Source organism: Mandrillus leucophaeus, unplaced genomic scaffold (genome assembly GCF_000951045.1).
Source record: "Mandrillus leucophaeus isolate KB7577 unplaced genomic scaffold, Mleu.le_1.0 Scaffold789, whole genome shotgun sequence".
NCBI lineage: Eukaryota > Metazoa > Chordata > Mammalia > Primates > Cercopithecidae > Mandrillus > Mandrillus leucophaeus.
In genome coordinates, this window is record NW_012108574.1 from 25665 (window position 1) to 42097 (window position 16433).

At 50.1% G+C, this 16433-nt stretch overlaps 1 protein-coding gene across 5 annotated transcripts in view; it reads right to left on the minus strand.

Moving 5' to 3' along the window:
* PML (promyelocytic leukemia) overlaps positions 1-16433 on the minus strand; it is a 75074-nt gene that overhangs the window by 3433 nt on the left and 55208 nt on the right. Inside the window, exons 7-10 of one of the 5 annotated variants that reach the window (XM_011967110.1) lie at positions 9041-9184; positions 8342-8600; positions 7214-7266; positions 5377-6553 (exon numbers count right to left, since the gene is read on the minus strand). In XM_011967110.1, the coding sequence (XP_011822500.1) occupies positions 5819-6553; positions 7214-7266; positions 8342-8600; positions 9041-9184 (1191 nt within the window). In that variant the 3' untranslated portion in view covers positions 5377-5818. Of the gene's footprint in view, positions 1-5376; positions 6594-7213; positions 7267-8341; positions 8601-9040; positions 9185-16433 lie in introns of those variants that run through there. The other 4 variants (XM_011967112.1, XM_011967108.1, XM_011967111.1 and 1 more) reach the window with 4 other exon arrangements.

The window sequence follows — 16433 nt, forward strand, 5'->3', positions numbered from 1 at the left end:
GCTAATGTCCCTGGCCTAGGAGACAGTGCATTTCACTTCCAATGCCCAAGTGAAACATCTGTTTCCAACCAAGCTTCAACTGAGAGAAAAAGCATTTCCGCCTACGAGTAACCTAAGATGTGGTGGGTTTTCCTAGGAGTGGCAGGGTTTCACTTGATTTGCATTTCACAGCCCTGCTCCAGGCTCGCCAGCTTTCTGCCAGTCATTGTCAGAAGCACTCACTATGAATCCATCTAGAGCTGGCTTTGCCTCTTCATATCCAGGGATCTAGTCAGAGAGTCTGCCCAGCGCCTCGCATCTCCAGATCCTCATTTAGCCACGGTGTCAATGCTCCGGGTGAGCCCACACTGCTGTCTCACCTTCCCGACTTGGTTTCCTCCCTGTAAGGAGCCTTCTACAAGGCGTCTTCCTAGCTTGTAGCTGGGTGGCTGGAGGCTCCACCTTCTCCCGCTTAGGGAGAATCCAGTTGTTTCCTCTCTCCAGGCTTCACTGGGCAGCAGCACTCTCCCACAAGCTGCCAGAGGGGCTGGGCTCCCCTCCTGGGTCCTCCCTGGTTCAGATCCCTGGTGCCAATAGCTGAGGCTGAGTCCATGCTGCCACCTACTGACACCGCACACAGGACTTTCTCTTTCTCATTCTTCTTCCTGCTCCAAACGCAACTGCAAATGCCCCTTTGTGTTCCTGAGTGCCTCCACAAAGCTCGGGGCAATGTCCTCGGCCTTAGAACCAGTCTTCTCTCAGATCTGCTCTTCCAAGAGCAGAGCTCCCTGGAGAGCCACAGTGCTGTCTCTTTAGGCGATCTCTCCCATCGTTACAGCAGGACCATTTATGGCAGCCACTAGACCCTCATTTCTAGAGCCTTCCATTGTCCTGGGGCCAGGGAAAGTCCTTTGTCCTAAACTTACTGGAGCTGCCTTCTCTAAGAAACCTCTGCTTTCTCCCTTAATAAAAGGACACCCCATTCGACTGAGCTTGTTAATGGAGGACAGGCTGGAACTTTCAGCCCTGACTCACTTCCTCCAAAATTCCTCTTGCCGTTGGGAACTTCCATAAAGTATGGCCACCCATGGAGCTGGTCTCACTGGAACTCCAGCCAGCTGTGAACTCAGAATTCTCCCCTGCCCCACCTTAAACTCCAGCATCACGGCTGGGGAGTGCTGACGCATTTAAACAAGACTTTCCAAAAGACTCAGGTTTGCCAGCAGGGCCATCAGACATAGTGGCCTGGTGCAGGACACACTCCCCTCCCTGTTCACTAGGGGAGACTCTCCCATTCTGCCCCCAGGCCCCACACCTTGGCCTTATTTCACCAATTAGGATAACTGGGTGTCGGGGGAGCATAGAGAGGGACAGTCACTAGAAAAGGCTTAGATTTGCTTGGAGGAGAAAAGGAAGGGAGACAGAAGAAAGAGGATGGGAAACAGAGTCTTGAGCCTGCATGTGAGGACTGGGAAGGAAGGGGGAAACCTTTGCTATGTAGTGGAAGATGCCAGGCGCCAAAGAAAAGGGGAAGAGGGACTGAAGAAGTGCTGCTGGGGTTATGAGCTGGATTCCCTTTAATATTCTTTCAAAAGATGCAAGTAGATACTGGGATTTATTTATTTATCATACTTGGTTCATGGACATTGTTTCTTTGAATGCAAAACTGTGTTCAGGTTGAGCCTCGTGAGAACCGGGATTTTTTCAGGATATACATGCAACTTGGATACACATGCAGTCTGGCCCATGAGCTACACCCATCTCACTCCCCTTCCTCATAGATCTCCCGGCCTGAGCAGGTCAACTGCATTCCAACTCAACACAGCAGGTCTAACAGTTGTCCTAAGCATGCTCAGAGGAAGTGGCTGGATTGGCACTTTAATCACCTTCCAAAAGTCTAGGAGGTGCATCAGGGAAGATCCAGCCTCTCCCCTCCTCTGCTGTATCACAGCCCGGTATGAAAATGTCACCTGCATTCAAGACTGCTACATCTATAAACAAACGATCAGCATTCCTCTACCAGACATGCAATGAATCCCATTCAGTGGTTCTTGACTTTGGCGAGGCATTCGTAGCTTTAAGAAAAAACTCTTGGGGCCTAGGCTGCAGCCAAGACTGATTCAATTAGAATCTCGGGGCGTGAGACCTACGAATCTGTAGTTGGGAAAACTCCCCAATGTACAGCCAGCTTGAGAACAATCGTCCTTATCACTGATTCATTGCAGGTTTGCTCATCAACCAAACACACACAAGCCGAACTCTGAGAGTGAGCTTCCAGCCTCTGGAAGATACAGAGCATCTGACATTCATGCTTATCAAGAGCCCTCAAGCTCCTGAAGAACTTTCTGAGCACTTAAGCATCAGCTACAGCTGGAATCAGTTTGGCAAGACACATGCACTGCTGTCTTTCTGCAGACACAAAACCCCAGCTCTTGCAAAGCCTCAAAGACCCCAGGAATACCGCACATGTTATCAGTGAACTGGACCATAAACTTGGCCAGCCGGTGGCCTCTGCTGCCCTTCTGCCTAGCTCCAGCCTCTTGGCCAGCACCTCCATTTCATTTTCTCAGATGCACACTCACCAGGGCCACGGCCCCTCCGTGGATCAGCCATTCCCCACAGGCCTCCCTTCCTTCGCCATCACCACTGCCACTTTTGCCACAGGCTGCCCCCTCCCGTTGACCCCCTCCTGTTGCTGCTGCCACCAAGGCACCGGAACCAGTAATCTATCACAAGAGTGAGTGAGAACACCTATCTTTTCCACTTTGGATCCTAAAGCAGGGGCCCCAGGGCAGGCGCATTGCTGTCCTACTCTGGCAGTTTTTAAGCAAAGTCCTCACCCGAGGTACTCCACAACCAGGCCTGGGGGACTCACCGCTCCACCCCATGACTATGCCCTGCTGCCTCTCGCTCCTCCTTGCACCAGCAATCTCTCACTGAATCCCTAGGACACAGCTGAAGCTCAAGGGAGGGGTCCCTAAATGCCCTGATACACTTGGAAAGTGTCATATCGTAGCAGACCAGTATTCTGCAACTTTCCTCACTGTAAGGCTGGATACAAGCGGCACAGCTGGGGAAGATGGGTTAGGAGGGAGCCGGGGTCACCTTGGGAATATCACCCTACCCCCTCCCTCTAAGCTGGGAAGTAGGAATTTGCAGTGGGGGTGCTGGGGGTACTCTAGGGGCACCAGGGGTCTGGAAAGGGCATAGAAGTTGAGTGACAAATGCATGGGGGGACCTCATTTGTTGGGGTTTTAAAATATATATTTTCTAAAGTTTGGGACTCCTGTAACAATTTTTAAAACCTGTGTCTTAAAGCTACATACACAAAAGCAGCGGTCCTCTGGCTCTCTCCCCACATCTCCAGGCCTGCTCTCTAATGTGAGCTCCTAGGTGTTTAATTCATCATCACCTGAAATGTGCTCTTACCCCCTCCCTTAATTCACTGGATAGCCCCTAATGACTCCTTGCTGATAGCTGAGCATTAGATACTCTCCGCCCCTAATATTGCTGGGGTCCCTCTACTTGACTGTCCATGATGTCTGGGGAGACTGTTGGCATTCCAATCCCGTTCTCCACCTTTCCTTCCCAGGCTTCTGCCTCTACCCAGGGTCAGTGGTAGCTTTAATTTTACCAAGATTATGAGATGGAAATAAGTGCCCAGATTTCAGAGGAATTTAGACCCTAGAAAGACAAGACACAATAACTGGTTGGATGTAAGGAATAATCAAAAGGGGGGTGCCCTGGGTGGCTGGGGTCTCGGCTTGCGCAACGGGGCAGAGAGTGGGGTGAGCTACTGAGAGGGGAGGAGGAGGTGCTGAGTTTGAGGTGCCAATGGGCATCCATGTGGAGCTGTTAGAAGGTCATTGGCCATGCTGGTCTGGCAGGCAGGTGCGAGCATTGGGTATCAGCTACCCCTGGGGGGTAACTGAAGTCAGGGGCATGGCTGAGAGCACCTGGGAGAATACACAGACCGAAAAGAGGAAAGGGCCCAGCAGCAAAGCTGGAGGAGCACCACACCCAAGACAAAACAGAGCCTGCAGAGGAGAGGGAGGAGTGCCCAGAGCTGCACCAGAGCAGGCAATCTTTCCAGGAAAGACTGGGCCCGGCGCCAGTCAAGAATAATAAGGACTAAACACAACACTGCACCTAGAGGCATGGAGGCCACTCTGGTACTGGCGGGGAAGCGCAGGAGGTGGAGTGAAGAAGGGGCAAGGAGGGGGTTGAAGTTTAAACAAAGAAAGCAGAGGAAGGGGAGCCGACAGTTGAAGAGGGAAGTGGATGGAGTTTTCTGAGATGAGAAAGACCTCATTCAGGGTGTTTCGTTCAGAAGGCAGTGGATGCATTAGAGATGCAAGATAGATGAGGAGGAGGAATGAGGCTTCCAGGGGGTCAAGGGCTGGGGCCAGGACACAGGGTGAGTCCTGGAGGCAGGCGGACATCCCTTCCACCCTAACGAGGACAGGGAAGGGATGTGATGGGGATCTGTAAATAGGGAGCAAGATGTTAACTGTCCCTATGCCATTGGAGAGCTCCTGTCTTCTCCCTTGGGCGGAAGGTGCTACCACCAGCTGAGGGTGAGGCTGGGACACGGGTCCAGTGAGGAAAGGCAGGCGGGGGCTGCCCTGCAGAGCAAAAGGATATGCTGGGCAGAGAACTAAGGAGCCCTTAGTAGTTACAGACAACCACTCATAGTTTTCCCAGGCCTTTCTCCCGCAGATCTCGGCCTCCAGGTGGCAGCACAGAGGCGACAAGCACCTGAGTCCTTCCAGGATTTTCTGCTGGGCAGGCAGCTGTGATCCTGATGAAAGATGGGATGAAATGGCGAGTGTGCGGGGCTGGAGGGAGGCAAAGGTAGAACCTAGAGCTCAAGGAACAGGAGGCTGCGGTCAGAGTCCGAGGGGGCCAGCTGAGGGACTGACAGTGCTCAGTGATGGCGAGGTGCAGGGCGCAGCCATGGGGCAGGCAGTTGTCGGGGGGAATGGGGTGATGATCCCTGAGAGGTCAAGGAGTGGCTTGGCGGGCAGGTCGGGGGATGTAGAATTCACTCAGGAGGAAGGCAGGAGCTGAGCAGGGAGAAGAAATCTGGGAGGCGAATGCTCACATCTGCCCTCAGTGAGGGTAGGCAGGTAAGTGTCTGAGATGAGCTGGGGAGCATAGGGCCCACCCTGAGAGGGACAGAGGATCCTCACAGGCACAGAGGATCTTACCAGACGGCCAGGAGGGGGATGCAACAGTCCAGGAAGCACGGGGCCTTGACCCTACCTCCCACCTCTGATGCCCATAAGTGTGGGCAGAAGAGGGGACATGGTATCCCCACAGGAGAACCAACTTCCACCGTAGAGGAGCTGGATCCATCAGAGAACATGATGGTCATGGAATAAGGGTTCGCAAGGGTGATGGTTCAACAAGTGTTTATTGAGCAGCCACGTCTGCCAGGTCTTGGGATAGCCAGTCCCTGTGCTCGTGGGCTTACATCCTGGCAGAGGCCCCGTGGAAAAGCTTGGGGTGGGGATCAGGGCATGGAAGGCTGTGCTATTTGCCAGGGACTCAGAACACAGGAGGGTGCAGGGGTGACAAAAGTTTCTTTCTTGGGTAGAGTCCTGGAGTGGCGGCTTGAGTCTCAGTCATGCCTTAGCCTTCCCCTCTCAGCCAGAGAAGACCCATGTCTCCCTGCCCAGAGGTCCATGCGTAGCCATTCATTCACTGAGTCATTCCTTTACCAAGAATTAACGAATGCGTACTCTGTGCAGGGCCTGAAAGAGCATGGGCTAGAGGAGGCAGCTCAGGGGCCGGGCAGGGGTGTTGGCTGCAAGGTTGTAAGAGAAGGGTAGCACTCTCAGAGGCCTGCTTGACGGGCGCCTGGGACTGGGCTGATGGGGGGCCTTTCTGGGGGACAGGGTGGTGGGAATGTAACTGGAGAGGCTTCCAGAGGCACTTGCACTTGAGAAGCCTCCATGGCGCCTCTGACAGAATCCCCAGGGGAAACACCGGTTCCAAGAGTCTGGGCTCTGCCTCCCCCTGCCCCCACCATGGAAGAGTTACCAAGCTGGGAATTCACGGAGGAGAGGGGAAGGGAAAAAAAGTGGTTGAGCCACTGGGATAAATAGGAGGAGCCCCGGAGGGAGCGGCTGCGGGATCGCACAGTCCCTCGTATCCGGCAGGGTGGGCAGATGCCCCTTTGCAGCTGGGCAGGATGTTCCTGGGCACTGGCAAGATGGTTGAGGGGCCCTGTGGTGGCAGGAGTGCTGGCTTGGACCACATGGTGAGACCAAGCCCGAGTAGGGACCCGATGCAATCGAGGGTGCAAGCGGAGGGCGTGGCGAAGGCGGATGGCTCTCTGTGCTCTGTACAACAGGTAGCGGATCCCACGGTGGACGGCAGGGTGCTCCTGGTGATCAGGAGGCTGGCTGTGAGGCTCAGCATCGGGGACGGCAGCCTGCTCAGCGGGCTGGTGGGGAGGCCAAGCTGGGGGGTGGTGTGTGCCACGGGGCAGGCTGGAGGCTCCTTGTGCTCTCAGCAGAGACTGGGCTGGCGAGGACTGTGGCTCGGCGGTCTCCATGGGCTCTGTGCACTTTCCAATACAGAACCTCAGACTGAGGGCTGGAAGAGACCTCAGGGGCCACCCAGTCCAACCTTTCACTCTATTCAGATCCCATTTTCCCCTGGACAGGTGATGGCCCAGCCTCTAGTAATAAACCTCTAGGGACAGAAGGGTCGCTACCCATGAGGCCACCTGTTTCATTGTGGAATGGATTTACAATTCTTTCTTACATGGATAGAGTCAAACCTCACTTGTTTGGCCCCTGAACAGCTGCCCTGTGGCCTCACACCCCTTCACTGGCCCCCACTGGCTGCAATAAACCAAGGAATGGATTCTTGTCCAGCCCTCCTCACTGAGGACTTAGAGGACAGTAAATGCATAAGGAAGTTCCAGACAAAGGCCTTGGACATTCCAGAAAAGAGACAGGGCTCTGGACACATGCTATCAGCGTTTCAGAAGAGTACATATGGCTACTGAAGGCTCCTGCCCCAGTGTAGTGGGAGGGCTGGGGTGGTCCAGGCATGCAGCTAGCATTTGGAGACTGTCCTCAGCACAGCTTGGGACTCAAGGCCTCACTGGAAAATTCCCCAGGTGCAAGGCAAGTCTGAGAGTTACCTGCTGTGGCTGTGTCCCCTGGGACCTGAAATGGGGGGAGGCAAGAGTCCTGGGCTGAACTTCTGGGCTACTCACCGAGTTTTCGGCATCTGAGTCTTCCGAGCTGCTGATCACCACAATGCGCTCCTCTGAAACGGGGAAGCAGAGATGCATTATTAACTGCCCAGGACACACGCTGGGAGGGTGTGGGTGTGCACCTACTGGAATCCTTGCAGACCAGTGGACTGGGGACAACGGATGCCCTGCAGGGGGATGGGAATAGCCACTGTGTGTGCCAATGTGACTGCTTTACACTTGGATTTGTGTAATTCACAAATGGGTTTCCATAATTTCTTGCTGTGCCTTATCTATGAATATTCAATTAAGTTATTTGCCCAGAATTCAGAATTTGCCTCCTGTACAGCAAGCCTGACAACCACTACCTGGTCTGGAACCTTCTGCAATCCTAAAGAAGCACACTGTTTGTCCCCATTCGCAGCTCCATGAGCTGGGGTGTCTAGACTTAAAATATGCTTCATTTAGTTAATCAAAACCCATCGATTACCAATAGCATTTGTGGGTAAGGAATATCAGTCAGTGCTCAGTGTGTGACCAGGGCTGGGGCTTGGTCAGAATGAAGAACAAAGCTGTACTCTGGGTTAAGCAGATCCAAGAAGAACTCTCTTGTTCCAGATTTCTCTGGGTTGACCTCAACTCCTGCCCAACTGACTACCTGCCTGGCAGTGTTCGTAGAAGATAACTCTGACAAATGAGATACCTAGGTAGGTGGCCTTTGTAGAAACACTTGGGGAAATGATGGGTGTAGACTGAGAGAGCAGAGTTAAGGTCACGGGCAGTCCAGTTTCCTGTGACGGTATGCCCAAGTCCTCTCTGGGAGTATGCTAGGCATCAGCCAAAACTTCTTGTGGAGACCTGCCCTGTGCAAAGGCACAGTACTGGGCACTGTAAGATTAATGTTTGGGAGAAAGGACTCATAGAACTGTGCATTTTAGCCTGTCAGGCTCCCCACACCTTAATCATGGCAAAACACACGGTAAACCGTATCCACTCTCACCCCCAGGCACACTGTGAACTTTCCCTATCTTATTCAGTGGGAATAAGGGACTCCTGTTGGCTTTGTGCTTTGTGGATGGGGCCAAAAATACAGAAGAGGGGCCCCACCCAGACCCTGGCAGGCAGCAACTGCCCTACCCACCTCCCTACCTGCCTCCCCGGTGCCACTGGCCACGTGGTTGCTGTTGGGCGGGAAGACCTCACTTCCTATGACGGGGCTCCTGGGGTTAGGCGGCCCATCCAGGTGGGGTGGTGAGACTGCCTTGGAGGTGCTGGGCCTGGGCTGCTCCGGGGAGCTCCGAGCCAACCTTGCCTCCTTCCCCTCCTCAGACTCCATCTTGATGACCTTTCTGGGGCACTGGGTCTGGCTGTTCTTCCTCTTCTGGGCTGTGGTTGTATTGGAGACATCCTGCACAGAGGGAGTCACAGAGCCAGGTCAGATGCCTCCAGAGGTGGGTGGGCAGAGCCTGCCCTGAGTGCCAGGGGCTTGTGACCACCCTTTTGCTCCTACTGTCCCCTCTCCTCTGCTCTCAACCATGCAGATCACGTCTCTCTTCAGACAGGAAGTCTTCCCAAACTGGTACTGTCTGCTGTCCACCAGTCTCTGCTGGCCTCTGACAGCCCTGGGTGTCTCAGCACCCCTGCTGGGCTGGGAGTGGGCCATGCTTTTGGGGAGCTCCCTGACCATGCAGCCAAGAACAGGGCAGAGCACAGAGAAGGCGCTGAGCAAAATCTTTCCCACGAAGAGCTGATCTGATGAAGGCCTGGATTCCCACCCCAGTGCCAGCTCCCTTTCCTGGTGGAATCGAGGCCTTCAGAAGGGGAGGCCGGGGCTGGGGAGAACCTTACCTCTCCGTAGGAGGGGCCTTTGATGGAGAAGGCGTACACTGGCACAGGGTGTGCCCCGGGCACTGACTGTACCACAGCCATAGGCTGGGCTTCAGCCAGCCCCAAGGCCTGAGCCTGGGCCTTCACTCTCTCTGCCTCCTCGGGCTGCAAAGTTGGGAAAATCAAGTCAGAAATGACTAGGCAGTAGCCCCAGGACCAGGTACCCCAGACCTGTGGTTGGCCCAATCCCTGGGGCCTCACCGAGTCACAGGTCCAGGTTCCCTGACTCACAGCTCTGAGCTCACTGGGGACAAGAAGTCCTCCAAACTCTCCATCACATCACTTCCTTTTTAAAAAAAAATTTTTTTGTAGAGACAAGCTCTCACTATGTTGCCTAGGCTGGTCTTGAACTCCTGGGCTTGAGCAATTCTCCTGTTTCGGCCTCCCAGAGTGCTGGGATTACAGGCATGAGCCACCGCGCCTGTCATCACCTCCTTCTGACTCTGAGTTACTGGTGCCTAGGGACCACTTTGGTTCTTGTGTGTCCTAAGAGGGCTGGAAGATACCCCAGGAATCACAGTGCCCGACGCAGGACATGCTCAATAATTAGCCCAACTTATACACACACCTCCAGGGACAAAGTGCTCACTACTGGCGAAAGCAGCTCCTGTAACAATGAGAAAATCTTCCCATTGAGCTGAAACTGGCCTCCCTGGGACCTTGCCTCTGCCCTCTCAGCCTTAACTCTACCTGGGTCAGCTACTACACTAGTTGGGTGAATTGCTTAAAACTCCTTAGGCCTCAGTCCCCCTCTATAAAATGGGAGTAACAACATCTACCTTATATGGTAATGTGGATGAAATGTGTTAATACAAGTAAAATATAAAATACCTGGCACTTAGAAAATGTCGTTGATGATAAATATTGTTCTTATTACTACTCTGTGCCAGGCACAGTGCTAAGTACTTCATGTATCTATCTCAAAATTAAATAGAGGCAGTTTCTTAAAAGACTAAATGTAGAATTACCATAGGACCTAGCAATTCTACCCCAAGTGTGCACCCAAAAGAAGGGAAAACAGATGGTTAAACAAAAGTTTGCACGTGAATGTTCAGAGCAGCACTATTCACAATAGCCAAAAGGTAAAACAAACTAAATGTGCATCAACTGATGAGTGAATAAACAAAAATGTGGTAGAGCCATGTGATGGAATATTATTAAGCCATAAAAAGGAATGGAGGACTGAGATGTACAACATGGATGAGCCCTGAACGTATTACATTAAATGAAAGAAGCCAGCTGCACGTGGTGGTGCGCATCTGTAGTCCCAGCTACTTGGGAGGCTGAGGCACAAGAATCGCTTGAGACCAGAGGCAGACATTGCAGTGAGCCAAGATTGTGTCACTGCACTCCAGCCTGGGGCACAGAATGAGACTCCGTCTCAAACAATAATAATAATAATAATAATTAATTAATTAAAAAAAAAAAGAAGCCAGACACAAAACACACATTGTATAATCCTATTTACATGCAATGCTCAGAATGGTTAAATCCATAGACACGGAAAGCAGATTGGTGGTTGCCAGGAAATGGGGGAGGGGGAAATGGGACTGCTTCATGGGTAAGGGGTTTCCTTTTGGGGGGATAAAAATATTCTGGGGCTAGATAGGTGGCAATGGCTGTGCAAGATTATGAAAGTACAGCAGGCTGAGGTGTGACAATCGCCTCAGCCTCCCACCTAGGCAACATAGCGAGACTTCATCTCTGAAAAATAAAAAGAAAAAAATTTAACCATTTGAGCTGGAGCTGCAAAGAAAAAAAAAATTAAAAAAATATTATGAACGTTAATAAATACCACTAAATTGCACACTTCAAGAGTTAAAATGGTGAATTTTATATGAATTTTATCACCATAAAGATTATAGTTAAAAAAAAAAAGTAGGTGCCATACTATGATTATTGCCAATCTTCAGAGAAGGAAACGGAGGCAGAGAGAGGTGAAGTGATTTCCAAAGGTCACATACCTCGGGACCTCTGGCCTGGCTTGAATCCAGTGTTTTTTGTTTGTTTGTTTTGAGACGGTCTTGCTCTGTTCCCAGGATGGAGTGCAGTGGCGCGATCTTGGCTCACTGCAACCTCCGCTTTCTGGGTTCAAACGATTCTCCTGCCTCAGCCTCCCAAGTAGCTAGGATTACAGGCACACACCCCCACACCCAGCTAATTTTTGTATTTTTAGTAGAGACAGGATTTCACCATGTTGGCCAGGCTGGTCTCAAACTCCTGACCTCAGGTGATCCGCCCACCTCAGCCTCCCAAAGTGCTGGGATTACAGGCATGAGCCACTGCACCCGGCCAAATCCAGTGTCTTGAAATGGAGGCCTCTTCCCGCCCCAGCGTGCTCTTCATTTTCTTTACTTGCTGAGTCTTTTACATCCTTCCCCACCATCTTTCTCTCTTATGTGAACTTTAAACGTCCACTGGACCAATTGTTGAAAATGAGTGAGTGGCAGGGATATGCCTTCCTCATGGGGACAAGCTCTGTCCCTCCCATGTGGGCCTTCTGAGAACCACCCAGGCAAGCTGGGGCTGGGCGAGGAGGCTCCCCACAGAGGCTGCTGGGTGTGTGAGTTAAGGCAGGGATGGCCCCAGCACAGTGCTGGCTCCTGGGTGTGCCAGGTACCAGAACCCCGCCGTGGGTCCTTCTCTTGGGCTCCACACCATTGGCCATGATGGATTGACCTCCTTCCCTCCTCCCTTCCTTCCTTCCTTCCATTTTCTCCACATGTTTAAAAAGAAGGAGGATGATCTCTGCAGATTAGAGAGTGTGAGTCTGTCTGGGGAAGGAGAGAGAACAGATGATCTCCCAGGATCTGTCTCTGCCAGGCCTCTAGGAGAGTCTAGTCACTCTTAAGGCCACTGGTTTTCAAACTGCAGCTTGTGACCCATTAGTGGATCCAACCATGAAAGCAATTTAGTGGGTCATGACCAACATTATTATATCAAAAATAATAGTATAGAATAGAAATATTATCAGAGTATATCCCATGTAACAATCATAATTTATTTTGTAAAACTTTTTTTTTTTTTTGAGGCAGAGTCTCCTTCTTGTTGCCCAGGCTGGAGTGTAGTGGCGTAATCTTGGCTCACTGCAACCTCTGCCTCCCAGGTTCAAATGATTCTCCTGCCTCAGCCTCCTGAGTAGCTGGGATTACAGATGCCCACCACCAAGCCCGGTTAAGGTTTATATTTTTAGAAGAGACTAGGTTTCATCATGTTGGCCAGGCTGGTCTTGAACTCCTGACCTCAGGTGATCCACTTGCCTCTGCCTCCCAAAGTGCTGGGATTACAGGCGTGAGCCACTGCGCCCAGCCTATTTTATAAAACTTCTCCTTTAGCTACAGTATGTGTGTGCATATGTATACACTATAAGTTAAGATGTAAAATATATACATTTTTAATAGAGGATAGTGGTCAAAAAAGAGTTTAACCCACCTCATACACATTAGAATGACTATTATTTAAGAAAAAAAGAGAGAGAGACAATATAACAAATGTTGGTGAAGCTGTATTCTCTCCAGTCAAAACTTCTATACAGTGCTGGTGGAAATGTCAAACTGTGCAATAAAAAATGGAAAACAGCATGGTGATTCCTCAAAAAAAATTAAAAATAGAATTACCATATAATCCAGTGATTCCACTTCTCAGTAAACATGCAAAATAATTGAAAGCAAGGTCTCAAGGATATATCTGTACACCGTGTTCACAGTAGCATATTCACAATAGCCAAAAAATGGAAAAAGCCAAGTGTCCATCAACGGACGAATGGATCAACAAAATGTGGCATATACACATTATGGGATATTATTATTCAGCTTTAACAAGAAAGGAAATTCTGACACATGCTACATGGATGAACCTTGAGAACACTGTGCTAAGTGAAATTGGCCAGTCACAAAAGGACAAATACTGTGTGATTCCACTTATAGGAGGCACCTAGAGTAGTGAAAATCACAGAGACAGAAAGTAGACAAGGGTCACCAGGGCTGAGGGGAGGCAGCTTGGGGAGTGACTGTTTTATGGGGACAGAGTTCCAGCTTGGGAAGATGAAAATCGTTCTGGAACGGGTGGTGGCAATGGCTGCACAGCAGTGTGAATGTACTCAATGCTACAGAACTGTATACTCAGTATACACTGAACTGAACATTTTGAAATGGTTAAGATGAAATATTTTATGTTATGTGTATTTTACCAAAATTAAACTTTTTTTTTTTTTTTTTTCCAAAAAGGAGTTTAAAAGGTCCTGCTCTATCATTCTGTGTCTGGCTCTGCAAACTGCTGGTATGTAAAAGACCCTCTTTCCAGACAGGTCACGAACTCCCCAAAGGCCGGGCTGGCCTCCTCTCTGCCTCTGTCCCAACCTCCCTGACATACCCTCCATCCACGTTAATAAAACAGGGAACACACCAGAGGGCTCAGTAGAGAAAAACACATCATAATGACGGATTTATAATTTTTATAGCTTTAAATAATAAATTTATTTTTTTCCATTAAAGTATTATAACATGATTACAAAAAGCCTATGAGAAACAGAGGAGGGAAAATATCCGAGCTGCTGCCACCCCACCCAAACAATCCTAGTGAAGCCTGTTGAGTTTTCTCTTCATCTCTTCCAGGCATATAGTTGCAATGAAAGTAAACAAACCAGCAGTTTCAAGAGGGAGGAGCGCTGGAGCTAGATGCCCAACTCCCGCCTTCTAAGGCAGAAACATGGACCCAAGAGCTGCTTCTCTCCTGGCACAGCTGATGGAGCACTTTCCCTTAGGACAGCCGTCTGTGCCTGCCTCACCTGTCCTTGCACTCACACTGTGTTCCCCACTTTCTTCCCTCAGCTCCACTGCCATCCCCAGGCAAGGACTGAAGCCAGAGGCTCCGCAAAAAGAGCAACCCTCTAATAGTCCAAGTTCAAACTGCTTCCTAGCTGATAGTGACAGGCCACATCTATTCTGATTTTATCAAGACAAAGACCCAAAATACCTAGACCTTCACACAAGACAGTGCAGGCTCTCTTGCTGTTCATTCACCAATGACTAGCACCTGGAAGACAGCTGAGTCTGTGGACCAAGGGCACTTCCCCATTATTATTTTGATTTTATTTGTTTGTTTGTTTTTTGAGACAGGGTCTCACTCTGTCACTCAGGCTACAATGCAGTGGTGTGATCACAGCTCACTGCAACCTCAAACTCCCTGGGCTCAGGTGATCCTCTCACCTCAGTCTCCTGAGTACCTGGGATTATAGGCACATGCCACCACAACTGGCAGATTTTTTTTTTTTTTTTTTTGAGACGGAGTCTCGCTCTGTCGCCCAGGCTTGAGTGCAGTGGCCGGATCTCGGCTCACAGCAAGCTCCGCCTCGTGGGTTCACGCCATTCTCCCACCTCAGCCTCCCGAGTAACTGGGACTACAGGCGCCCACCACCTCGCCTGGCTAGTTTTTTGTATTTTTTAGTAGAGACGGGGTTTCACCATGTTAGCCAGGATGGTCTCGATCTCCTGACCTCGTGATCCACCCGTCTCGGCCTCCCAAAGTGCTGGGATTAACTGGCTGATTTTTACACTTTTTGTAGAAACAGGATCTCACCACATTGCCGAGGCTAGTCTCAAATTCCTGGGCTCAAGCAATCTGCCCGCCTTAGTGTCCCAAGGTTCTGGGTTTACAGGTGTGAGCCACCATACCCAGCCTTATTATTTTATATTATTTATTTGCAAACATCATCCATTGTAGCATTGTTTGTAATAGCAAAACAACCTAAATATGCAGCAACAGGGAGCTGGCTAAATAAAGCCTGCCATATCCACTTAATGGTCCATTATGCAGGTATCAGGAAGCTCTCTACCTATTGATAGGATAAGAATTCTGGTATGATGCCGTGTGTATATGGTATTGTGCTACCTTTGTGAAGCACAGAATGCAAAAGGCAAATATCTGTAATAATATTTGCTTGTAATTACATAAATAAATTGTGGAAGGATATATAAGAAATTTAAAAAGAGGCGGGGTACGGTGGCTCATGCCTGTAATCCCAGCACTTTTGGAAGGCTGAGGTGGGTGGATCACTTGAGGCCAGAAATTTGAGACTATCCTGGCTAACATAGCAAAACTCTATCTCTCCTAAAAATGCAAAAAATTAGCTGGGTGTAGTAGTGCACACCTATAATCCCAGCTACTCAGGAGGCTGAGGCATGAGAATGGCTTGTACCCAGGAGGCAGACGTTGCAGTGAGCCGAGATTGTGTCACTGCACTCCAGCCTGGGTGACAGAGCAAGACTGTCTCAAAATAAATTTTTAAAAGATAGTTATATGGGCATAAGAACTGGGGGCTGAAGTGGGAGTAAGACACTATTAATCACTTTCTATGTTTTTATTTCTGACTATGTGATTGTATTATGTGTGTATATATATATATATATTTTTTAAAGTCCTCTTTTTACTTTGAGGTTGTGTATATAGGAATGCAGTACCCAAGGCAGTTAAGAGTCAGCTTTTAGGCCGGGCGCGGTGGCTCACGCCTGTTATCCCAGCACTTTGGGAGACCGAGGCAGGCAGATCATGAGGTCAGGAGTTCAAGACCAGCCTGGCCAATATGATGAAATTCCATCTCTACTAAAAAATACAAAAATTAGCCGGGCATAGTGGTGCGTGCCTGTAGTCCCAGCTACTAGGGAGGCTGAGGCAGGAGAATGGCTTGAACCCTGGAAGCAGAGGTTGTAGTGAGCTGAGATTGTGCCACTACACACCAGCCTGAACAACAGAGCGAGACTTCATCTAAAAAACAAACAATCAATCAAACAAACAAAAACAGAGTCAGCTTTTAATCTTGCCCCTAACTTGCTGTGTGTAGCCTTAGGTAAGTCACATCCTCTTTCTGGGCCTTAGCTTCGTCCTCTGTTTAAAAAAAAGGGGGTTAGACTCCATGCTCTCGCCTGGCTCTAAACCTCTGAGACTCTTAAGTCCTGTCTCTTCCAGGAAGCCTCTTCTGATTGCCTCAACCTACAGCACTCTCTCTCTCCTATGGGTCATGCCATGGCAAAAGCTAGGCCCCTACCCACCACCAGAAGACCTGCCGTCCATGAAGGACTGGCCAGTCCTGGGGCCAGACCCTTGATAGGCTAGGTGCACACAAATCTGAGTGACCAGGCTGGGGAAGAGACCAGACGCCAGGTCCAGAAGAAACCGAGGATGCTTATTCTGGTGGAGAGGAGCCATACTTGTGAGTGCCAAAGGGGGCAAGTCAAAGGGACACCACTGCATTTCCACCCAGAGAAGCACTTTCTAAGTCAGAGCAGTCCAGAGTTGGGAGCAGCTGCCTCTACAACGAGTAAGCTTCCTGTCCCTGGAGATGTGTACATGAAAGCTG